Source organism: Hyla sarda, chromosome 2 (assembly GCF_029499605.1).
Source record: "Hyla sarda isolate aHylSar1 chromosome 2, aHylSar1.hap1, whole genome shotgun sequence".
In the NCBI taxonomy this organism is placed as follows: domain Eukaryota; kingdom Metazoa; phylum Chordata; class Amphibia; order Anura; family Hylidae; genus Hyla; species Hyla sarda.
The window spans coordinates 195574810-195601643 of NC_079190.1; the positions used below are offsets into that span (position 1 = coordinate 195574810).

The 26834-nt window shown below is 41.3% G+C and overlaps 1 protein-coding gene across 1 annotated transcript in view; it reads right to left on the reverse strand.

The window, feature by feature from the left end:
• Window positions 1-3071: 3071 nt before the first annotated feature.
• IL1R2 (interleukin 1 receptor type 2) overlaps window positions 3072-26834 on the reverse strand; it is a 29248-nt gene continuing 5485 nt past the window's right edge. The window contains exons 5-10 of the mRNA XM_056556083.1: window positions 15431-15602; window positions 12978-13152; window positions 12391-12456; window positions 12052-12184; window positions 4524-4669; window positions 3072-3313 (exon numbers count right to left, since the gene is read on the reverse strand). Of these exons, the coding sequence (XP_056412058.1) occupies window positions 3189-3313; window positions 4524-4669; window positions 12052-12184; window positions 12391-12456; window positions 12978-13152; window positions 15431-15602 (817 nt within the window). The 3' untranslated portion in view covers window positions 3072-3188. The remainder of the gene's footprint in view (window positions 3314-4523; window positions 4670-12051; window positions 12185-12390; window positions 12457-12977; window positions 13153-15430; window positions 15603-26834) is intronic.

Consider the following 26834-nt stretch of genomic DNA (forward strand, 5'->3'; position numbering starts at 1 on the left):
TAAAGGCCGATTTTCAGGGTTTTCATAACAGAACATCAAACGGATGTTTAAAACGGATGAATTTTATAGTGTGAAAGCAGCCTTAACCCCTTAAGGATGCAGGACGTAAATGTACGTCCTGGTGAGGTGGTACTTAACGCACCAGGACGTACATTTACGTCCTAAGCATAACCGCGGGCATCGGAGCGATGCCCGTGTCATGCGCGGCTGATCCCGGCTGCTGTTCGCAGCCAGGGACCCGCCGGCAATGGCCGACGCAAGCGATCTCGCGGGCGTCCGCCATTAACCCCTCAGGTGCCGGGATCAATACAGATCCCGGCATCTGCGGCAGTTCGCGATTTAAATGAACGATCGGATCGCCCGCAGCGCTGCTGCGGGGATCCGATCATTCATAACGCCGCACGGAGGTCCCCTCTCCTTCCTCCGTGCGGCTCCCGGCGTCTCCTGCTCTGGTCTGTGATCGAGCAGACCAGAGCAGGAGATGACCGATAATACTGATCTGTTCTATGTCCTATACATAGAACAGATCAGTATTAGCAATCAAGGTACTGCTATGAATAGTCCCCTATGAGGACTATTCAAGTGTAAAAAAAAAGGTAAAAAAATGTAAAAGTAAAAGTAAAAAAAAAGTGAAAAATCCCCTCCCCCAATAAAAAAGTAAAACGTCCGTTTTTTCCTATTTTACCCCCAAAAAGCGTAAAAAACATTTTTTATAGACATATTTGGTATCGCCGCGTGCGTAAATGTCCGAACTATTAAAATAAAATGTTAATGATCCCGTATGGTGAACGGCGTGAACGAAAAAAAAAAAAAAAAAACGTCCAAAATTCCTACTTTTTTTATACATTTTATTTAAAAAAAATTATAAAAAATGTATTAAAAGTTTTTTATATTCAAATGTGGTATAAAAAAAAGTACAGATCATGGCGCAAAAAATGAGCCCCCATACCGCCACTTATACGGAAAAATAAAAAAGTTAGAGGTCATCAAAATAAAGGGATTATAAACGTACTAATTTGGTTAAAAAGTTTGTGATTTTTTTTAAGCGCAACAATAATATAAAAGTATATAATAATGGGTATCATTTTAATCGTATTGACCCTCAGAATAAAGAACACACGTCATTTTTACCATAAATTGTACGGCGTGAAAACAAAACCTTCCAAAATTAGCAAAATTGCGTTTTTCGTTTTAATTTCCCCACAAAAATAGTGTTTTTTGGTTGCGCCATACATTTTATGATATAATGAGTGATATCATTACAAAGGACAACTGGTCGCGCAAAAAACAAGCCCTCATTCTAGTCTGTGGATGAAAATATAAAAGAGATATGATTTTTAGAAGGCGAGGAGGAAAAAATGAAAACGTAAAAATTAAATTGTCTGAGTCCTTAAGGCCAAAATGGGCTGAGTCCTTAAGGGGTTAACTGCCGGACTCCAGAGCATTAGTCTTTTGGCTTGGTGCTCCAGATCCTCATAGGAATATAGCTTTCATCTGTATTTGTGTCCTTACAATGCAGATACATTTGAAACCTATTGCAAAGCATGATGCTGCTGCCAAGATGTTTTGCCAAGATGTACAACATTTAAAAAGCTTTTGATTCTGCTAGTGCCCATTTAAAAGCAGTGTAGACAATGTGGCTGCCTCTATTATCATACAGAAAGTAGATTTAAAAAAATGTACACTCAGAAAGTGAATAAAGACAGATTATAAAAATCTATGTAATGAGTTCCAGTTAAAAGGAATGTGGCATAAAAAAATGACCTATTGCTTATGTGGTAGCAGGGTGTGATGAGGGCAGATGTTGTTACCCTAGGGGCAGATGGCATTAACACCTTGTATTCATGACACCAGGGCGTGGATTATCCTAAAACCTCCCGACGGTATACCGCTGGATCCTGGGCTAGGCACAGGGGCAATAAAGACTCTGACGCCAAGTTACGGACAACGGTAGCTTTACTGAGGGTAGACAGTTGGTAAAGTCTATACAGTTCAGCCAAGGCCAAAGGAGATGACCAGTGATGCAGAGACCTTAAGGGCTTGCTGGGACTTGTAGTAGGACTTGACAATTGAATGCAGACCATGCTGACTTGACAGATGACAGGGACTGACTTGACTCATACAACATTCTGGACACACACACTAGGCACAACTGCACTGGACCTCAATAGGAAGCAAGTGCTAAGAGCCAAGAGAGAGAAGCTAGCTCCACCCAGGGCTTATATGGGGGAGACAAGCAGGGAGCCTATAGGTCACTCTTGGGATCACCTGGTCACTGGTACCTCCTGGGTAACAATCACATGACATAACTCTTAAAGATACAACACATTTTATAATACAATACACTGCAGAACATATGTACAGGGGAGAAACAGGTGCAAGGGGCCCTGGGAACACTGAAGGAGGCTGTCTGACAGGGCAGCAAGGGTACGGGGCAACATCTCCCGTACTGGGCCACCACACTTAAATCACATTTTTAAGTTAAACATACTGTATAAGAATTTTTGGTAATTTTTTTTTTCTAAATTTCGAATTTTACTATTTTATAAAATAATCTTCAAATGATGCAGTACAATATAACGCTTAATAAAGTTTATTTCTACAACAAACACACCTGGTGCCTTCTACCTCCATAGGAAGCATCCATATATATATATATATATATATATATTTTTTTTTTTTTATTATTATTATTATCTTACTTTCTATGGAATCTGGGGTACAGATAACCTTGCTGTGATGCCTTCAGAAATGAAGCATCCATATATATTTTTTTAATAATCTTATTTTCTATGGGATCAGGGGTACAAATAACCTTGCTGTGATGCCTTCAAAGATGAAGAAACAAAATTTAGGCAATTAAATTTTATAATTTACAAACAACACCCATGTTAATAGAACATTCATATTTTTGTTCAAAACACTATGAAAACAGTTCAATATAATTAATATGAGAAAGAAAGAAAAAAATATCCCTTAATAATTCCCAAAATAGAAAAACTCCCACAAGAATCTAAAGAGACCATTTTACTGTGTGGTCTATTGATTTTATTACAAAAGTACAGGGTTAATCTACTAAAAAATATTCTGTTACAGAAAATCCATCATATTAGGCAATGTACATTTAATTTCCCAGCATTATGATTACATTTTCCATACTTAAGAATAAGATAGGGTTACCATTTTTTTTACGACTTGGCCAAAGAATAATGGTTTCCACACTTCCTGTGTTTGCTTATAAAAATTATCACTATAATCAGGAAAACCACAAGGGCAGGAACTGCTGCTATGTACCAGGCAAAGGAGGAGGAGGCTGTAAAAACGTAGAAAAATAACAAACTTACTAATATGTATCACAACATAAATTAAACAGCATACAATGACAGGAAAGGCATAATCCTACACAAAATCTGTAATATGGAGATAGGTACACAAATGCATATAAATCAAAGGCCCCTAGTACATATATATGTTACATATGTAAATACAAAAGAAATAAACAGACGGTTCACACGTAAGGAATTTTTTACTTTTCTAAATTTATCTTAATAAGACCTCATGTGCACAATTGTATTTCGGCTCAGTTTTGTACAGGGCACTTATAAAGGTTTTAAACTAAAGTTTTTAGATTGTACAAATCTAAAAGAAAAACTAAAAGCTCTAAAGGATGTCATATGGTCAGAGCAATTCTTCCCCAGAAGCCGTGTATTATACAGATGTCTGAAATGGTTTTTACAGAAATGATTCAAAAGGGAGGAGGCCGAAGAAAAAAGTATGGGAAAGAAAAGAAAACTTTCCAAACAGGGGCAGATCCAGGGGGGGGCAACTGGTCAATCCCCATATCCCCCCCGACTGATCTACAGTATTTTTTTCTCTGCTCATGTCCCATCATTACAACAGATTCTAAGATTCTACAAATGGAGCTCCCCAAAAAGAGCTCCAATGCTGATGTAAACTAGGCCTTAAAACTCGAATTAACTTTATTTGCTGAAACTTAAGTATCTCTCTTAATTGGAAAATTTGGCCTGAATACTTTTGTAGGTGTTTAAAGTGGAACTCCGCCCCTAGATATCTTATCCCCCATTCAAAGAATATGGGATAAGATATCTGATTTCGGAGGTTCTGCCACTGGGGACCCCCACGATCTCTCCTGCAGAACCCTGTGTCATCTGCTGCACGGAGCAATCTTCACTCCGTGCCTGATGACGGGCGATACAGGAGCCGGAGTATCATGACGTCATGGGCCTGCCCCCTTGTGATGTCACTGCCCGCCCCCTCAATGCAAGTCTATAGGAGGGGGTGTGGTGACCGTCATGCCCAGCAGATGACACAGGGTGCTGCCGGAGAGATCGTGGGGTCCCCAGCGGCAGGACCCCCGCGATCAGACATCTTATCCCCTATTCTTTGGATAGGGGATAAGATGTCTAGGGACGGAGAACCCCTTTAAAAATCAGTTTAGCATACAATCTATATCATTATATTTAAATCAAGTATCACTTACAGAACATAGAAATTCTTATTACCTGCTTGCGTGATTTGTGCTGGCAAAACCTCTTGCCCATAGTCATTAAGCGCTATACATTTAAAGTCAGTAATAAAATCTTCCTCTTCTATTCTTTCAAAAACCAGCAGTAATTCAAAGTATTGACCATCAGTCCCTGTAGTTTTTCTGGTAAGAAGAAAGATTTTTCATAATTATTTGTGGAAAACAAGGATTCTGGTAAGTACAGTAAAATAACTTTTCAGTGATAAAAATGATGGTGGTTATTTACACCTCATAAAAGACTGAAGACTGATCCAATAAAGTCTTCCTTTATCAAAAATATATTATGTACTATGCCCAGTCTAAATAAAAATGTATTTGTAGGATAAACCGAATATACAAAAGTATATGATAACAAACCCTGGCTTGTTGGATAAGATGCATGAAAGTTGTTATAGAAAGATTTGTAAATTGAGCAATCCAGTGTCCTGCGTGCATTAGCATAGATAGTCATGCTTTTCATCTCTGAAGTGTTTTTCATTTTAAATCAGACTGTCCATTTATAGAAATAATACATTTTATTATATCATTTATTTAAAGGGGTACTCCGGTGCTAAGACATCTTATCCCCTATCCAAAGGATATGGCATAAGATGCCTGATCGCGGGGACCCCCGTGATCTTGCACGCAGCACCCCGTTAGAATCAGTCCCCAGAGCGTGTTCACTCAGGGTCTGATTACTAGCTATCATGGGGACGGGGCGTTGTGACGTCACAGCTCCGCCCCCGTGTGACCCCCACGATCAGGCATCGTATGCCATATCCTTTGGATAGGGGATAAGATGTCTTAGCACCAGAGTACTCCTTTAAATAAATGATATAATAAAATGTATTACGGAATTTCTATAAATGGTCTGATTTAAAAATGAAAAACATTTCAGAGATGGAAAGCATGACTGTCTATGCTAATGCACACAGGACACTGGATTGCTCAATTTACAAATCTTTCTATAACAACTTTCATGCATTTGGTGGATACCTTAAAGGGAACCTGACAGTTTACCGGTGCCCAGAGACCTGGCAGGTTAAGTTAACAGCATAGGCGTGCGCAGCCTATTGCATTAGGGTGTGCACCCTAAAGCACAAACTCACGCCGCGCGCGTGCGTATATATATGTATATATATATATATATATATATGGCAACAGAAGAATGCAGCAGCACACTGCCAGCACAAAGATATAGGTGCAACATGAATATGCAGTTAAAACATGGAGAGCTATACAGCTATGGTGTAATAGATGCAAATGTGAAACTATGAAATAGTGAGGCACTTAGCTCGCAAATTTGTCTCCGCCGGCGGTCAAATAGCTTGGACCGTCCCACCGCGATAAGGTGGCCTCCTTGGGACGGACCCTACACTGTGAATATGCCTTTGTGTGAACAGTTCAGTAAGCATGGCAGGGTCTGGAACAGTTCAGTAAGCATGGCAGGGTCTTGGATGTTCCAGACCCTGCCATGCTTACTGAACTGTTCACACAGAGGCATATTCACAATGTAGGGTCCGTCCCAAGGAGGCCACCTTATCGCGGTGGGACAGTCCAAGCTATTTGACCGCCGGCGGAGACAAATTTGCGAGCTAAGTGCCTCACTATTTCATAGTTTCACATTTGCATCTATTACACCATAGCTGTAAAGCTCTCCATGTTTTATCTGCATATTCATGTTGCACCTATATCTTTGTGCTGGCAGTGTGCTGCTGCATTCTTCTGTTGCTGTATATCTAGCCTAGTAGCGTGCACCTGTAGGCCAGGTCCATATAATAGATTGGTATCAACTAAAGTGCTGGCTGACTTATTCTTTGCCTGTATTGCACATACGGGGGAGTGGCTACCTCCATGTTGGCCTTGCACCCCACCCACCTCTATCAGGTGTGTATATAAGGTGTCTTGGATGTTCCGGACCCTGCCATGCTTACTGAACTGTTCACACAGAGGCATATTCACAGTGTAGGGTCCGTCCCAAGGAGGCCACCTTATCGCGGTGGGACGGTCCAAGCTATTTGACCGCCGGCGGACACAAATTTGCGAGCTAAGTGCCTCACTATTTCATAGTTTCACATTTGCATCTATTACACCATAGCTGTATAGCTCTCCATGTTTTAACTGCATATTCATGTTTCACCCATATCCTTGTGCTGGCAGTGTGCTGCTGCATTCTTCTGTTGCTGTATATCTAGCCTAGTAGCGTGCACCTGTAGGCCAGGTCCATATAATAGTTTGGTATCAACTAAAGTGCTGGCTGACTTATTCTTTGTCTATATATATATATATGTATATATACGCACACATACACACAGTTAGTATAGTTCCCCCACATTAGGTGCAGTATAGTTCCCCCACATTAGGTGCAGTATAGTTCCCCCACATTAGGTGCAGTATAAGTCCCCCCCACATTAAGTGCAGTATAGTTCCCCCACATTAGGTGCAGTATAGTTCCCCCACATTAGGTGCAGTATAGTTCCCCCACATTAGGTGCAGTATAGTTCCCCACATTAGGTGCAGTATAGTTCCCCACATTAGGTGCAGTATAGTTCCCCCACATTGGGTTCAGTACAGTTCCCCACATTAGGTGCAGTACAGTTCCCCCCATTAGGTACAGTATAGTCCCCCCACATTAGGTACAGTATAGTTCCCCCACATTAGGTGCAGTATAGTTCCCCCACATTAGGTGCAGTACAGTTCCCCCACATTAGGTGCAATATAGTTTCCCCCACATTAGGTGCAGTATAGTTCCCCCACATTAGGTGCAATATACTCCCCCACATTAGGTGCAGTACAGTTCCCCCACATTAGGTTGGCAGTATAGTTCCCACATTAGGTGCAGTATAGTTCCCCCACATTAGGTGCAGTATAGTTCCCCCACATTAGGTGCAGTATAGTTCCCCACATTAGGTGCAGTATAGTTCCCACATTAGGTGCAGTATAGTTCCCCCACATTAGGTGCACTATAATTCCCCACATTAGCTGTAGTACAGTTCCCTACAAAAGCAAAATAGACATGGAGGCCACCAGCATCTGGGGGTGCTACCTTCCTACTGGCAGGAGGAGGGGGTTAATTTGAGGGTACTACCTTCTTACTGGGGGGGGGTTAATCTGGGGGTACTACCATCCTACTGGGGGGAGGGGGTTAATCTGGGGGTACTACCTGCCTACTCGGGGCCCCAGATTAACCCCCTCCCCCCCCCCGGTGGGCTAGTAGTACCCCCTCTCCCCTCAGCAGACAGTAACCCCCAGATTAACCCCCTCCCTCCAGCAGGCAGGTAGTACCCCCAGATTAAAACCCACCCCCCCAGTAGGATGGTAGTACCCCCAAGTTTAACCCCCTCTCCCCCCCTGTAGGAATGTAGTACCCACCTGATTAACCCCTTCCCCCCACCTGTAGGAAGACAGTACGTTGCCCCAGATTAACCCCCTCCCCCCAGACCCAGTAGGCAGGTAGAAATAACATTCACTCACTCAGCGCGGTAATCCTGCGAGCCGCGTACCGTCACGTGACACGTCACGTCACGCTCTGGGGCCGGCGTCCTTGAATACAGCGTGACGTCCTGATGGTCATGTGACGGCAGTGACGCGCGGAAATACAAATCCCGGACCAACTGAAGGTGAGCCAGAGCGGAGCGGGGCGGGGCACAAAAAGGAGCAGGAGGCAGCGCTGTGCGGTGCGCCTGACGGACAGGCGCACCGCACAGCGTGGGGGGGGGGGAATGGGGGGATCTGGGCTGGTGAAGGACAGTCGGGCACAGATGGGGGCTGCTGCGGAGCGTCTTGGTGTCACCCCATTAGGTTGGTGTCATCCGGTGCGGGCCGCACCCACCGCACCCGGGTCGCAACGCCACTGGATTAGGGTGTGACCCGGCACACCCCGTGCGCACGCCTATGGTTAACAGTGTTCCATTGCGGTTCTCAATTCTCTATGATGCCGCTAACAAATAACTTCATTCACAGTCGCTGTGACTGTTTTTTCAGTCACAGAGAGTGGTGCCACTCACCCTTTCTGCTATTCAGGCTTGATTGACAGCAGGGCTTTTCTCTGCACCCAGGTTGTCACTCACTTCTGACGTGGTTGGAGGGGTGCAGCAAGTGTTAAAACCAGTCACAGACACCGTGAATAATTCCCTTTTTAGCTCTTTGCATAATTACAGAGAGATAAGGAGTACAGCATTGGAATACTGTTTTCCTGATCTGTCAGGTCCTAGGGCTTTTGTGTGTAAGGGTCCTGGGGACCTGATAGGTTAAATTGGCACTGTCAGATCCAAAAACAGCTCCTGAAAATCCCACCACTAGAGGTCCCCATACCTACTGTGACACTAAGCAGTCCTGCAGCTGCATCATGTTTGTCCATGAGTCATGGACAAGAGATGACTCATGGACAATGCTGCATGAGCAGACACACCAATCACCTCCCACCATCACAAGGAATGGACATGCCCCCTTCCCCTGAGAGGATATATAACACTATGAGCTAATGAAAAGAGGTATTTTTTAAATAAATATAGGTGATAGAGGCATAAAAATTTGATGTACGTGGTCAGGTGATAGGTACGCTATAAGGGGGCCCTCCATCAGTGATGATATGTTGGTTCAGCTTTTGCTAACATTGGAAGGTGGATGTGGAAAACCTAGGATGATCAATTGCATAGACAAGATACTCATCCTATTCCAAAGTGTCAATGCGGCAGCCACCAATGGCTAACTTTCGACCTTATTGACTTCAGTCGGTAATTGGTTGCCTATGGATGATATGCATTTGCTGCAGCATTGTAAACAAAGACTAGAGATGGAGCAAAGATGAAAAAATTGTTTTTATTATACTATGTATAAAACAACAATATCCAGTAAAAAGGGGTATTGTATTCATAGTATAATAAACACAATTTGTTTATCTATAAAACCCCTTTGCTCCAACTCCAGTCTTTCCACCAATCATCACAAGTCAGTAAGGTCGAAAGTTAGCCATTGGTGGCTGCTGCAGTGACACTTTGGAATAAGATAGCCATCTTGTGTCTATACAATTGATCATCCTGAGTTGTCCACACCCACCTTCTAATGTTAGCAGAAGCTGAACCAACATATCATCACCGATAGAGGACCCATTATAGTTAAATGTCAGGAACTGTCCAGAGCAGGATAGGTTGGCTATGGGGGTTTGTTCCTACTCTGGACAGTTTCTGACATGGACAGAGGTGTCAGCAGAGAGCACTGTGGTCAGACAGTTCAAAAAGAAAAGAACCTCCTGTGGAGCATACAACTGCTGATAAGTACTGGAAGATTTTTAAATTCATAAATCTGTTTAACTTTCTGGCACCAGTTGAGTTGAAAAAAAAAATTGTTTTCCACTGGAGTACACATTTAAAGTGTACCTGTCAGAGCCCCCTCCCCCCCCCCCAAAAAAAAAAAAAAAATATATATATATATATATATATATATATATATATATGTTACTCAGTATCTAATCCTGACAATGTACATATAACTTTTATTCCTCTATCAATCTATTTATCATTAAAAAAAAATGCATCTTTTCATTTAGTAAATATGATGAGGGATCTCGCACACGCTATCCATGGACATACACTAAAACATGGACCATGTAACTCTGGGCAGATAATGCTTTCCCCAAAACTAACCTATACACCCTCAGCATATATACTTTTCAATCTGAAAATCATGTGATTACAAAATTAGCATACATTTCACATGACATTTTTAGTTACAATTAGATGGCATTGGCTATTTGTACCAACAAAAGCTTAGAGTATCCTTACACCCTACAACAACAAAAATGTGCTTGTTGAAATTGATAGGCGTAGCCGTAAAAAGCAGAACTCCTGGAGACACCATTGTTTCTCCAGGGACCTATTATCTAACACAAATTTACTGGTTGCAAACAGAAGACTTAGACGGGCTTGACACTCCATTTTATGTGTCATGCAATCAACAAAAAATATGAAAAAACATGGCCGTTCTTCTCAATGGTAATACATGTCATAATTCACATTGTGAATTGGGGAACATATATTTTTTGGTGCAAATATTAAATAGCCTAGAATAAGTGACAGCAAAAGCATGATGGAAATGCAGGATGAATATTAGTCACGCTGAAAACCCTGACAAAAAGGTTTTAACCCCTTAAGGACCACAGGTTTTTCCGTTTTTGCACTTTCGTTTTTTCCTCCTCACCTTTTAAAAATCATAACCCTTTCAATTTTGCACCTAAAAATCCATATGATGGCTTATTTTTTGCGCCACCAATTCTACTTTGCAGTGACATCAGTCATTTTACCCAAAAATCTACGGCAAAATGGAAAAAAAAATCATTGTGCGACAAAATTGAAGAAAAAACGCCATTTTGTAACTTTTGGGGGCTTCCGTTTCTACGCAGTACATTTTTCGGTACAGATGACCCTTTATCTTTATTCTGTAGGTCCATACGATTTAAATGATACCCTACTTATATAGGTTTGATTTTGTCTTACTTCTGTAAAAAATCATAACTTCATGCAGAAAAATGTATACGTTTAAAATTTTCATCTTCTGACCCCTATAACTTTTTTATTTTACTGCGTATGGGGCGGTATGAGGGCTAATTTTTTGCGCTGTGATCTGACATTTTTAGCCGTATCATTTTTGTATTAATCAGACTTTTGATCGCTTTTTATTCATTTTTTCATGATATAAAAAGTGACCAAAAATACGTTATTTTGGGCTTTGGAATTTTTTTGCGCGTACGCCATTGACCGTGCGGTTTAATTAATTATATATTTTTATAGTTCGGACATTTACGCACGCGGTGATACCACATATGTTTATATTTTGATTTACATGGGTTTTTTTTATGGGAAAAGGGGGGTGATCCAAACTTTTATTAGGGAAAGGGTTAAATGACATTTATTAACTTTTTTTTACACTTTTTTTTGCAGTGTTATAGCTCCCATAGGGGGCTATAACAAAGCAGACACTGATTTTATACCCTGTTCACTGCAAAGCCATAGCTTTGCAGTGATCAGTGTTATCGGCGGTCGATTGCTCAAGCCTGCATCTCAGGCTTGGAGCAAACAATCGCCGAAGGGACACGCCGGAGGAAGGTAAGAGGACCTCCGCTCGTGTCCCAGCTGATTGGGACACCGCATTTTCACTGTGGTGGTCTCGATCAGCCCCACTGAGCAGCTGGGCAGCTTTCACTTTCGTTTTAGACGCGGCGTTTAACTTTGAATGCCGCGTCTAAAGGGTTAATAGCACGCTGCACCACAATCGCTGCCGCATGCTATTAGCCCCGGGTCCTGGCTTCAGATACATGCCGGGACCGACCCGATATGACGCGGGGTCACCGCGTGACCCCGCGTTATATCGCAGGAGCCGGCCAAGGACGTAAATATACATCCTTGGTCATTAAGGGGTTAAAGGCTGTCCTTAAAAATTCTGCTGTATACTTCCTTTGTTTTAAATATATGTACATACCGTTAAAAAGTGTCCTATGCATTACTTTAAATAAAATAAAGTTTACTTACTGGCATTTTCCTTCTGTCACACGGTGATCTTTTGAGTAGTCACTTATAAAAGAGTCATTTGCTGTCCACCAAATCATGACATCATCGTCATCATTGCCTGCAAACACCTTACATGGAATGACTAGCTTAGAACCTTGTAGAAAAGAAATAGACACTTGAAGCACTGAATGATAAACCTGATAATATGAGTTGTATAATCCACTAGTCACCCAAAACAATACATAAGACTTATGCAGCCAATTGTCATTTGAATATTTCTTCCATATTTAAGATCCTTATAACAGCCATATGACTACATCACATCTATTATAACATGACACAGTCTCGGGGGTAACATACCTATGGCAGCTGCTATTGTCTCATGATGGGCATTTACAATGACAGGGTGTTGTTCCCTTACTTCATCTACACAAGCGAAAAAGAAAAAAAAAACTGTCACATATTAGGTTCTTCCAGCAAGCACACCTGGTATTGGACATCTTCAATTGGCATTATGAAGTTCTTGAAGGGGTTATCCGGCAAGAGAGGGGAGAGGTTTAGAAGAATGCCCATTCTACACTATATAACAAAATAAACCTCTACTTACCTCAAGCACTCCCGCACTGCCTCCGGTGAGAAGTGAGAAGCTTGGGCCAGGAGTGACAACTGGACCTAGAGTGCCATACTGCCTCAAAGCCAATCACTGGCCAAGGCGGGAAATCACTGTGGCCAGTATGGCACTCTGTGCCCCAACGTCACATAGGGCACAAATTTCACACTTTCTTTAGGAAGTGGACTGCAGCCGGGAACTGGAGCAGGAGACCGGAGGCAGTGCGGGAGTGTTGGAGGTAAGTTGATGTTTTGTTTGTTTTTAAAAGTATAAAAAGGGCATTCTTCTTTCTAAACCACCCCTTCCTGCCAGATAACTGTTTTAAATTAGTAATTACCAATAATTTGAAGTTGGATGAGTCTTGACATGGTGTAATCTATATTCTCAAGGGAGACGGTTAACTGACATGTGTAATAGCCTTCATCCTCATGGTGTACATCATGTATCAATACAGATGTGGTCCCATCTAAGTATGTGTATTTGGAGCTGTCATTAAGCAGTGGTTCTCCATCCTAAGAAGAGAAGAAACATGTCATCCATATATTACTTTTGTATATCTTATTATATTTGGAAGCATTTAACATACTAGGAGTGAGAATTATTTTGCGTCTAGTGTAGGTGCAGATATGAAAAAACAAACAGCACAAGATATGTTTCCTGACTAGAAGGTTCACTAAAACAAAACATAAACTATTATGGAAACTCCAACCTATGCATACCCTGCAGTTCTTGTTCGAGTTAAAGAATAGTTTAAGCTTAGAAGGGGGGGGGGGGATCTGGGAAGCTGAAATTAGGAGATGGTTCACTTTAAGGACTGAACTATTTTGGCCCTTAAAGGGAGTACTCTGCCCCTAGACATCTTATCCCCTTTCGAAAGTATAGGGAATAAGATGTCTGATCGTGGAGGGGTTTGGCCGCTGGGATCTCCGGCGCGGCACCCTAAAATCTGCTGCACGGAGCAAACCCCGCTCAATACTGGATGATGAGCTACCACAACTGTCATGCCCCCTCCATTCATGTCTAGGGGAGGAGGTTTGACGGTTATGTACTAGCCATTCCCCCCCCCCCTCCCATAGACATGAATGGATGGGGCGTGGCGTGATGTCACCAACAAGGAAGCCCCTGCCGGATCTCTCAAGATCAGACATCTTATCCCCTATCCTTTGGATAGAGGATAAAATATCTAGGGGTGGAGTACCATTTAAAGGATTCAGCAAGAAAATAAAAAAAACACTGTCAGGATTAGGGCTCCCCAACCAATAATATTAATATTATATATATAAAAACAATTTTTCCTCCAATAACAGGGTGATGAGTAGGTATCACTTTTTGGTGAAACTCTGGGGAACTTTTATTTTTTACTTCATAGGCTATTGTTTTTTAGGTGGGGGGCAGGGCTCTACTTTTGATGTTTTTATACATACACTGTGTATGCTTTAGTGTTTTAGTACAATTCAATAGACATATAGTACAGTTCAATAGACATATGTAAAGTGTCCCTAAAGTTATTTTTATTAGTCCTATTTGGCAACACATATGCATATGTTAAATTTTCCTGTAGTTCTTTGCTAGCAAAGCAGTCCATGCTGAGACGAAAAACTGCCCTATATTTGCGACAATCACTAAGCTTTTGGTATATAGAGATAAACAGAGAAAATAACATTGACTTATTTTTAAGGTATTTGGATGTCTCTGTGTGTCTGATAGTATCTGTGTTGGCCATACTGCTTGTCCTTTGTGATATTGATGGCAATTTTAAAGATTTAAAATGTCTGGAAATGTTGAAGCCATTGAAAATAAAAATCCTGTTTTTGTTAGGGAAATAAATAGGCATTTTCAGGGAAAAAATTTTTAAAAGCCGAAAGGAGTAGTTTTACAAATTGAAAGTCATTTTGTTACACTGGGAACATAAAATGCAGTGTATATAAAAGTAGGATGCTTGAAATAAAAGTACAGCTTAAAACATTATTTTTGTTACAAATGGAATAAGCTTCATAGCAAGGTTTAACATTGGAGCAGTACTTTTTAAATTAAAGAAAACTGAGATAGGCAAACATATACATGGGATCTAATCTGCCCCATTTTCTGAACTGCAGCTATCAAAAATGGATATTGGAGAACTTGCAAGATTCTCAGATGTTATTAATATAAACGTTGCTATTATAAAATAATGTATTTTATACTCCTTTTTTTCTGGGGGAAAAAAACTAAAATATGTAATTGGAAAAAAAATTGAAAAACTTTTTTCCTGATTTTTTGTTTTGTTTTTTTTCCAGGCCTTCCCACATCTAAACAGGATAATTAGCTAAAGTATTAAGGGGTAAAGAATACAAAAAAGAACATTTAAAATAAACTGAAAGAAATTGTTCAGGGTTACAAGCCACGGTTTGCTTTTTTCCACCAAAAAAACTGTGCCCTCTTGTTCAAGGAACTGTGTTTGGGTTAATAGGGTAGAATCTTTAATTCAGGACCACTATGAATAAGCGTAATAGTAAAGTAGCTAAAAAAGACAGCATGTCCTTACATTACAATGACAGGGAATTTCATTTTAATGGCATCATGAATTGCTTTATTTTCCCCTTGGTGATGCTGTAGGGGAATTGAACAATTGCTGCGAGGTCCCCCAAAATTACAAGTGAAAGCCAAGGTACCCAGCAGAGAGATATCCTGTGACCAGGGCAACATATATGTAAAAGGAGGCAGCAAGAGAGACAATATAAGTTTTAATGACAGGATGAGGAAATGCTACATGGAATTTGGACAGTTGTCACATACAGTTAAACATCATACCTTAAACCAATTTAGCGTCACATTCTTAAGGTCTTTTGGCAAAGCAGGGCAAGGCATCATGGACACTGTGTTTTCATGAGCAAATTGTTCATATTTAATATAAGGAAAGGAATCCTGTGTGTAACTCATGATATTAAGGGACAATGATATTTCAGCACAGTAGGATGTATTACTGAAAATAGAAAAGTATAATTATGCTTCAATAAATATTATAAAAAATAGTTGCTCTTTTTTTTTTATTTTTATTTTTTACAAAAGACCCCAAAAGACCCAAAAATTAGCAATACAGTAGTTCCTCAAGTTACAGGATGAACATTGTATGCTGAAACCATTGTATCCTGAGACTAGAGATTGGTTCCAAAGCCTCCAAAATAAGAAAAAATTAAGATTACCCCCTAGGGACCAAGCGTTTTTCTGTTTTTGCACTTTTGTTTTTTTCTCCTTACATTTTAAAAATCATAACCCTTTAAATTTTGCACCAAAAAAAAACAAATGAGGGCTTTTTTTGCACCACCAATTCTACTTTGAAATTACATCAGCCATTTTACCCAAAAATCTACGGTGAAACGGGGAAAAAATATTGTACGACAAACTTGAAGAAAAAACACCATTTTGTGAATTTTGGGGGCTTCCTTTTCTACGCAGTACATTTTACGGTAAAAATGATACCTTATATTTATTCTGTAGGTCCATACAATTACATTGATACCCTACTTATATAGGTTGGATATTGTTGTACTTCTGAAAAAAATCATAACTACATGCACGAAAATTTATACATTTAAAATTGTCCTCTTCTGACCCCTACAACTTTTTTTTTTCGCGTACGGAGCTGTATGAGGACTCATATTTTGCGCCGTGATCTGAAGATTTTATCGGTAACATTTTTGTTCTGATCGGACATTTTGGTCGCTATGGACTTTTTTATGGTATAAAAAGTGACCAAAAATATGCTATTTTGGACTTTGGAATTTTTTTTGCGCATAAACCATTGACCGTGCGGTTTAATTAATGATATATTTTTATAATTTGGACATTTACGCACGCGGTGATACCACATATGTTTAGTTTTATTATGTTTATATATTTTTTATATGGAAGTTGGGAAAAGGGGGGGATTTGAATTTTTTATAAGGAAGGGGTTAATGTGTGTTTTTAAACTTTTTTTTAAAACTTTTTTTATTTACACTTTTAGTCCCCTTAGGGGACTTTTAGGAGGAATCATTTGATTCCTCATGTAGATCAATGTGGTTCCATAGAACCACATTGATCTGTGTGCTCTGCGCTCAATTGATAAAGCCTGGTCCTGCCAGGCTTTATCATTCTCGGCGCAGGAGCCGGCATAGGATGTGAGGTAAGCCCTCAGGATACCAAAGCAGTGGATCGCCCCCCTGCTGGACCACCAGGGACGGGATAAAGGCACCTTTAGACTCCACTGTCAGCTTTGACAGCGGCGATCTAAAGGGTTAATAGCCGGCCGCGGCGATCACCGCATGTCAGCTATTAACGCCAGCCCCCAGCTACAAGAATCAGCTGGGGGCTGGCAGGTATGACACGGGCTTGAGTTGGGAGCCCGCATCATACCCCCATTAACGGCACATGGACGAGTATAGGCGTCCATGGTCGTTAACAGGTTAAAAAAATGGGAAGATAAAGGTAAAGTCAGTCCTTACTAGTGATGAGTGGCAGGGGCCATATTCAAATTTACAATATTTTGCGAATATATGGACGAATATTTGTCCTATGTTCGCGAAATTCGCATATTCGCTATGTTCATTCTCTTATTTTTTCCATGCAAAAAATCATAATGAAATTCGCATAGTGCGCATGCGGATTATATCTTTCACCTAAAAGAAGGGTGGGATCAGTGTCCTCTGACTGGAAGTGACGATATTCGCGAACATTTGCATATATTTACAAAAAAAAATATTCATCATTATGAATATATATATCACTATATTCTAAATATTCATGAAATTGCTAAGTGCCGATATTCAGGGTAAAAATTTGCATTTCGAATATTCAACACTAGTCCTAACATACAAAAGTCAGAAATAGCTGCTAGAAGCTATAAATCACTTAATACTGTACATAGTGCGCAGTTGCTTCTTCAGGGACCTGTACAGCAATGCCTACCCACTCCTCAAGGCCTACCAACATTTCGTTATTTTCAGTCAGGCCATTGCATTAGAACAGGTAAAAATTCAAATCCTGGAATGTTGGGCGGCCTTGAGGACTGGGTTGAGGACCTTTGCTGTACAGTACGCACTGTGTATTAGCGATACAATATGGAACCACCCTCACCAGTTATCCAAAGGAGCTGCTAGTCCTGGCACAGGTAACAAGCAGTACAGTACTGGACTCTATTGTAGGGAGGTGATACTAGTGCATGCATTGCACAAAACTAGAAAGCCTAGATAATACACACTTATTTACATATTGCCAAAAGGCAGATAGTTATGAGCCTATTTACCAGTAGATTTAAAAAAAAGAAATATATGAAACTTTTGACTTTCATTAAAGAAAAGTGCTAGGGAACAAGAAGTAAAAACAGATCTCCAAAATGAGTATCGGTATGATGTTAGATATCGATATATGTAGGTAATAGGGGACATCAGGCAGCCCAAATGATACTGCAATGCCTATAAAAAGAATAAGTAATGTTTCAGGAGCATGCAGTGTCCCAGAACAGGTTTTTGGTTCAAAAAGTTATCACCTGAATAACTGAATTAATGTGAAATGTCCTATTATCAGAGCTCAAGTCCTGCACGAACACATGGGAACTCAGTTCCTGCACTTTTTTCTTCAAAACTTCAAGTCAGAGCGGACAGCAATTTCAAGGGCTCCTTTTTTTACCTTGGTGGCCTTTCGGTTGGGGCTGATCATCCAATTTGCTGCAGGACACCAACCTGCAGTGTTTCTTTAAGTTCCCTCAGTAAATCTAGCATCTCCGGATCAACTCATTTGATCCCCTTTAGGCTAGGTTTCCACTATAACGCCCATTCTGCCGCATGGCTTTTTTTTGTGAAAAAACACTGCGGCCAGATGTTAGCTGCAAGTCAATATAGTGAACTGCAAAATACCAGATCCATTTGGCGTTTTTCAGTTTGGCATTTTTTTAATCCTTTGGGCGTTTTTCAGCTCCTTGACAGTTTTTTAAAAATGACCTCTTGAGACTTTGGCGTTTTTTTTCCCGGGAAAACCTTGGCATTTTCCTCCCATGGAAGTCTATGGGAGTGAAAAAACGCCAAGAAAAACACCATGTGGGTTTTAACTTTTGCGTTTTTGCAGGCGATTTTCATTCATTTTTTTGGACTTTACCGATCAAAAAAAGGGTCGGAGATACCTTTATTGTATTTAACGAAATTTATATTTTTTATAACGGGCGGGCAGGGAACTAAAAATGTAGCCGACAATAATAAAAATGTAGAAAGGGGCCATTTAAATGTAAAAATTTAAATGTATTAAATGTTAAATTAATTTTGTTAAACTTTTTATTAGTAATATATTTTAATAATGTGTTTAATAAAGTGTGTGTGTTTTTAACTTTTTTCACTTTTTTTTCTTAATTTTTAACATTTTTTAGGTAGTACTACTCCCAGCATGGAACAGACTGTTCCATGATGGGAGTAATAGTACCTGTACTAATAGACAGATCGCCCCAGGTGTCACTTCTGACACCCGTTGCAATCCTCCTATATAATGTATAGAAGCATGCGGGCGGCCGCCTCTCCGCCATCCTGCACTGTTCTGTGACGAATCATATTTCCCGCAGAGAGCTGTGATTGGCCAGATGGTTCCAGCTAATCACAACTCTCTTGCGGGAAATATGAATATGTGTATGTATACGTCAGTGCAGGGGATCATAAAAGAGCAGCCGGCCGCATCTATACATTATACAGGAGGATCACAGCGGGTGTCAGTAGTGACACTTGCTGCGATCTTTCCCTTACTGCAGGTACTACTGCTTCCAACATGAAGCACACTCTGCTCCATGCTGGGAGCCGTAGTACCTGAATTAAAAGACAAATCGCAAATCACAGGTACTACAACTCCTAGCATGGAGCAGAGTGTGCTCCATGTTGGGAGGAGGAGTACCTGCAGTTAAGAAAAGATCACAGCGGGTGTCACTTATGACACTGATATATATATATATATATATATATATATATATATATATATATATTCATATTTCCCACAGAGAGTTATGAGTGGCTGGAACCATCTGGCCAATCACAGCTCTCTGAGGGAAATATGAATAGGTGTAAATATACATCAGTGCAGGGGACCACACATTATTAAAATACATTATTAAGAAAAAGTTTAACAAAATTAATTATAACAAACATATTATTTTTACATTTAAATGGCCCCTTTCTAAATTTCTACTATTGTTGGCTACATTTTTAGTTCACGGCAGAATGGGTGTTTTTATTGCCAAAAAAAAAATATGAAAACCTAGCCTAAGTGTTACTTTTTTAGCTTTGAAAAGAGTGGCATATAAGGATTACACATTTTCATTGCTCAATGAATAAGATTGGAAACTTCTTAACCTCATCTTACGAAACAATTTCCATTGTAATGTCTAAACTAATAGATCCTCTTTTAAACTACTTATCCCCAGACTCTCTACAGCCTTCCCGCACAACCGCACTCACACAAAGGTGTAACTTCAAGCTCCTGACCCAATACAAAATCTGTATGGCCTCCATCTGTAATATGTCAGTTATAATACTAGTGATATCTTGAAGGAGTATTCCAGGTCAAAACTTTTTTTTATATATATATCAACTGGCTCTGGAAAGTTAAACAGATTTGTAAATTACTTCAATTAAAAAATCTTAATCCTTGCAATAGTTATTAGCTTCTGAAGTTCAGTTTTCTGTCTAACTGCTTTCTGATGACTCACGTCCCGGGAGCTGTGCAGTTCCTATGGGGATATTCTCCCATCATGCACAGCTCCCGGGACGTGACATCATCATTGAGCAGTTAGACAGAAAACTTCAGAAGCTAATAACTATTGGAAGGATTAAGATTTTTTAATAGAAGTAATTTACAAATCTGTTTAACTTTCCGGAGCCAGTTTATATATATATATATAAAAAAAAGTTTTTGCCTGGAATACCCCTTTAACCTGTTGGGGACGAAGGGCGTATGCATACGCCCTTGCGTCCTGGTACTTAAGGACGAAGGGCGTATCCATACGCCCATGGGTATTTCGGCCCCCGCCGCGCGCCGGGCGGGGACCGGGCAGGGGTGACTGCTGATATCTATCAGCAGGCACCCCGTGCAAATGTCCAGGGGGGTCATTAGACTCCCCCATGTCGGCGATCGGCGCAAATCGCAAGTGAATTCCCACTTGCGATTTGCGCCGATTCCGGGTCATTACGGGTCTATGGTGACCCGGTGACCCAGAATAGAAGGGGGATCGTGGGTGTCTAAGACACCCACGATCCCCCTAAAGCGATAGGAGTGAGGTGGCAGAGTTGCCACCCCTCCTATCTCTGCTATTGGTGGTCTAGACGCAACCACCAATAGCAGATCAGGGGCGGAGGGGTTTACTTTCGTTTTCCCCGTCCTGCCCTCCCACAATAGGCGGGGCAGAACAGGGAAAACGAAGAGGAGCGGCGCCGGAGTCCACTTACCGCCCGGGAGGCAGCGGAGCGACGGGGATCGGCGGCGGCGACGGGGATCGGCGGGCGGCATGCGGCAGAAGAGGACGGCTCCCGGATGCGACGGAAGCCGGTGAGTAGTTGCCTTGCAACATCTAGAGGGCTACAGTCTGAGACCACTATAGTGGTCTCTAGACTGTAGCCCTCCAGATGTTGCAAAACTACAACTCCCAGCATGCCCAGACAGCTGTTTGCTGTGTGGGCATGCTGGAATTTGTAGTTTTGCAACAGCTGGAGGTCTGCAGTTTAGAGACCACTGCACAGTGATCTCTATACTGCCCTCTAGATCTTGCAAAACTACAACTCCTAGCATGCCCACACAGCTGTTTGCTGTCTGGGCATGCTGGGAGTTGTAGTTTTGCAACATCTGGAGGTCCACAGTTTGGAGATCACTGTTCAGTGGTCTCTAAATTGTAGCACTCCAGATGTTGCAAAACTACAAATTCCAGCATGCCCACACAGAAAACAGCTGTCTCGTCATGCTGGGAGTTGTAGTTGCGTACCTCCAGCTATTGCATAACTACATCTCCCAGCATGCCTTTCTGTGATCAGACATGCTGGGAATTGTAGTTTTGCAACAGCTGGAGGCACACTGGTTGGAAAATACTGAGTTAGGTAACAGAACCCAACTCAGTATTTTCCAACCAGTGTGCCTCCAGCTGTTTCAAAACTACAACTCCCAGCATGTACTGACAGACCGTGCATGCTGGGAGTTGTAGTTTTGCAACAGCTGGAGGCTCATTGATTGGAAAATACTGAGTTTGGTAACAGAACCTAACTGAAGGTTTTCCAACCAGTGTGCCTCCAGCTGTTGCAAAACTACAACTCCCAGCATGTACTGACAGACCGTGCATGCTGGGAGTTGTAGTTTTGAAACAGCTGGAGGTTCCCCCCCATGAGAACGTACAGGGTACATTCACACGGGCGGGTTTACAGCAAGTTTCCTGCTTCAAGTATGAGCTGCGGCAAATTTTTTGCTGCAGCGCAAATTCCTAGCGGGAAACTCACCGTAACCCGCCAGTGTGAATGTACCCTAAAAACACTACACTACACTAACACCTAATAAAGAGTAAAACACTACATATACACCCCCTTACACTGTCCCCCCCCCCCCAATAAAAATGAAAAACATATTGTACAGCAGTGTTTCCAAAACAGAGCCTCCAGCTGTTGCAAAACTACAACTCCCAGCATTTCCGGACAGCCACTGATTGTCCAGGCATGCTGGGAGTTTAGCAACAGCTGGAGGCACCCTGTTTGGGAATCACTGGCGTAGAATACCCCTATGTCCACCCCTATGCAATCCCTAATTTAGTCCTCAAATGCGCATGGAGCTCTCTCACTTTGGAGCCCTGTCGTATTTCAAGGAAACAGTTTAGGGCCACATATGAGGTATTTCCGTACTCGGGAGAAATTGCAGTACAAATTTTTGGGGGCTTTTTCTCCTTTTACCCCTTATGAAAAGGAAAAGTTGGGGTCTACACCAGCCTGTTAGTGTAAAAAAAATTTTTTTTTACACTAACATGCTTGTGTTGCCTTTTACTTTTTATTTTCACAAGAGGTAAAAGGAAAAAAAGACCCCCAAAATTTGTAACTCAATTTCTCCTGAGTACAGAAATACCCCATATGTGGGCGTAAAATGCTCTGGGGGCGCATAACAAGGCTCAGGAGTGAGAGCGCACTATGTACATTTGAGGCCGAAATTGGTGATTTGCACAGGGGTGGCTGATTTTACAGCGGTTCTGACATAAATGCAAAAAAATAAATACCCACATGTGACCCCATTTTGGAAACTACACCCCTCACGGAATGTAATAAGGGGTACAGTGAGCATTTACGCCCCACAGGGGTCTGACAGATTTTTGGGACAGTGGTACGTGAAAATGAAAAATTTAATTTTTTTGTTTGCACAGCCCACTGTTCCAAAGATCTGTCAAACACCAGTGGGGTGTAAATGCTCACTGTACCCCTTATTACATTCCGTGAGGGGTGTAGTTTCCAAAATGGGGTCACATGTGGGGGGGGGTCCACTGTTCTGGCACCACGGGGGGCTTTGTAAAGGCACATGGCCCCCGACTTCCATTCCAAACAAATTATCTCTCTAAAAGCTCAATGGCGCTCCTTCTCTTCTGAGCATTGTAGTTCGCTCGCAGTGCACTTGACGTCCAAACATGGGGTATTTCCATACTCAGAAGAAATGGGGTTACAAATTTTGGGGGGCATTTTCTCCTATTACCCTTTGTAAAAAAGTAAAATTTGGGGAAAAACCAGCATTTTAGTGGAAAAATATTTTTTTTTCATTTACACATCTGACTTTAACAAAAAGTTGTCAAACACCTGTGGGGTGTTAAGGCTCATCGTACCCCTTGTTACGTTCCTTGAGGGGTGTCGTTTCCATAATAGTGTGCGATGTGGGAGTTTTTGCTGTCCTGGCACCATAGGGGCTTCCTAAATGGGACATGCCCCCCAAAAACCATTTCAGAAAAACTCACTCTCCTAAATCCCATTGTTCCCTTCTGAGCCCTCTAGTGCACCCGCCGAACACTTGACATACACATATGAGGTATTTTCTTACTCGAGAGAAATTGGGTTACAAATTTTGAGAGGATTTTTTTCCTTTTACCCCTTGTAAAAATTCAAAAACTGGGTCTACAAGAACATGCCAGTGTAAAAAATGAAGATTTTGAATTTTCTCCTTCACTTTGCTGCTATTCCTGTGAAACACCTAAAGGGTTAACACACTTACTGAATGTCATTTTGAATACTTTGAGGGGTGCAGTTTTTATAATGGGGTCATTTATCGGGTATTTCTAACCAGAAGACCCTTCAAATCCACTTCAAACCTGAACTGGTCCCTGAAAAATTCCGATTTTGAAAATTTTGCAAAAAATTGGAAAATTGTTGCTGAACTTTGAAGCCCTCTGATGTCTTCCAAAAGTAAAAAAATCATCAATTTTATGATGCAAACATAAAGTAGACCTATTGTATATGTGAATCAATATATAATTTATTTGGAATATCCATATTCCTTATAAGCAGAGAGCTTCAAAGTTAGAAAAATGCAAAATTTTCTAATTTTTCATTAAATTTTCAAATTTTTCACCAAGAAAGGATGCAAGTATCGCCGAAAATTTACCACTAACATAAAGTAGAATATGTCACGAAAAAACAATCTCGGAATCAAATTTATAAGTAAAAGCATCCCAGAGTTATTAATGCTTAAAGTGACAGTGGTCAGATTTGCAAAAAATGCTCCCGTCCTTAGGGTCATAATGGGCTCCGTCCCCAAGGGGTTAAGTGGCAACAGGTCTTTGAGTCCTCTCAGGCATCAAGGCATCAAAGCGACTGTTAACAACGATACCCTAGACACTGAGCATGACTTCAGATATACTATATTTATTTTCATAGCACAGAGACTGGCATATGCATTAGGATTCCATACAAATTGAGAAAACAGATTTTAAAGGGGTTTTCCCAATAAACAACACTTATCTATTTACAGTGTTTGATCCCTAAGGGTCCCACCACTGGAACATTTTTCCAGTAAAAACCCTTAATTTTTCTTTCTAAAATTTTAGAGCTAATTGGTTAGCCTTTTAATTTTACATCTAAAGGTTGTTTGTTATAAACTTTAATTAGTTTTATACCTTTTCCACAGGATATGGGAAAAGTTTTAGATTGCGGGGGTCCAATTGCTAGGACCCCCACAATCTCCCACCCGGTGCCCTGGCTCTTTGCATGAATGCAGTGTGTCAACCACGACATAAAGCTGTGGCTGTCACGCCCTTTCCATACATCTCTATGAGAGAGCCAGAGCGTTTTACTTGGATATCTCTGGTTCTCCCTCAGAGTTGCATGGAGGGGGCATGTCTGTAACAGTTTTGTGCCGTGGTCAACAAACTGCATTCATGCAGAGAGCCGGGGCGCTGGGCAGGAGATCGTTGGGGTCCCAACAGTCAGACCACCCGCGATCTGACACCTCTGCGGATAGGGGATACCTTTTTTTTATACTGGACCACTCCTTTAAATGGGCACTTTCAGATACAAAAACGTTTTATATGTTGTACATCTTGGCAAAAGACTAACCTTTCTAATACACTTCATAAGAAAATTGGATTTCCTTTGTATAGAAATCATGACTTATAAAATCATGGCTTTCTTAAAGCTGAAGTACAGGCATGGACAAAGTCCAGTAAGTGATGGTGGGCTAGCACTCCTGTCTCCTGTTTGATAGGAATGGAGAGAGCACAGAGTAGCAGAGGCGTAGCTATAGAGATCGCAAAGGTAGCGACAGGGCCCCTTAGCCGGGGGGCCCCGTAGGCCCCCCCCCACCAATACACTATACGTTGCTGCCGTTTAGTTCCCCTGATAGGTCACACACAGGGGCAGACTTACAGCACTGCCCATGGGCCAAGGCCCTGAAGGGGACCCACTACCGCCAGCATTTATTTTATTTTTTTTTTACCTTGAGCCAGCTGGCTGCTGGCCCTTTAAAATCACAGCACAGGCTGTGGCGGCACTGGCTCTCTTGCAGAAGAGTAGGGAGGGACACTTCTCCTTCTACTCCCTGCCTGCCTTCCTATTGGTGGAGCAGGCGTGTACAGTGAGTACTTTACGTCCTGCTCCACCACATGTCCTGACACCCGCACCGCTGGGAAGATGGATACTTCCCCTGCTCACCGCTGCTGCCCATCAGAAGTGGGTGACTTTATGGAGGGAAGGGGAGGAAGGGAGGGGTGTTGCAGTTTGGGAGCCGTATCTATCTGTGCTGTCTATCTATCTATCTATCTATCTATCTCATATCTTTCTATATATCTATCTGTCTATCTAAATAGATATCGATCTATATTTATGTCAGTGTTTCCCAACACAAAGGATATCCGGTCATGCTGGGAGTTGTAGTTTTGAAACAGCTGGAGACACTGTGGTTGGGAAGCACGAAGATAAATAGATAGATAGATAAATAGGACATAGATTAGTGTTTTCTAAACAGGGTGCCTCCAGCTGTTGCACAATTACAACTCCCAGCATGCTTGGACAGCCAAAGGCTGTAAGGGCATGCTGGAAGGTTTAGTTTTGTAGTTTTGCTACAGATGGAGGCACCCTGTTTAGGAAACACTGATACAGTATGTCCTATCTATCAATAAAAAGGAAATAAAACATTATTATGAAGTATATTAGAAAGGTTAATGTTTTGCCAAGATGTACAACATAAACATTTTTTGAATCTGACAATTTAAGGTTAAAATTGTCTCTAGTTCTTCTCACAGGGGTCACTCTTTTAGAGTGTGCTTTATTTTTAAGTGTAACAAGCAAATTGTAGCCTGTTAATCATGTAAGTTAATATGCCTTCTCCCTTTTCTTGGAGAAAATGATGGTGCACTTCTTAAAATGTTACCTCCTCCCATTCCCACAGTACATACAAATAACTGCAATTTACATGAATATACTGTTTTGTTTTCTTAAGTAAACTGTCCCTTTGGCTGGTGCGCCTTTTCCATCACCGTCTACTTTCACATGTCTTTAATGGGCTATTCCGACTTAAATTAACTCATCACTATCCACAGGTTCCCCAATGATTTGACTGGAGTGATGGGTTGGTACATGTGCAGCCACTTAATTTATTGTCTAGGGAGACACCGGAAATAGGCGAGTACAGTACTCGGCTATCTTCAGAGGTTCCATAGACATTGAATGGAGCCATGGCGTACTTGCTGATCCTCCATTCCATA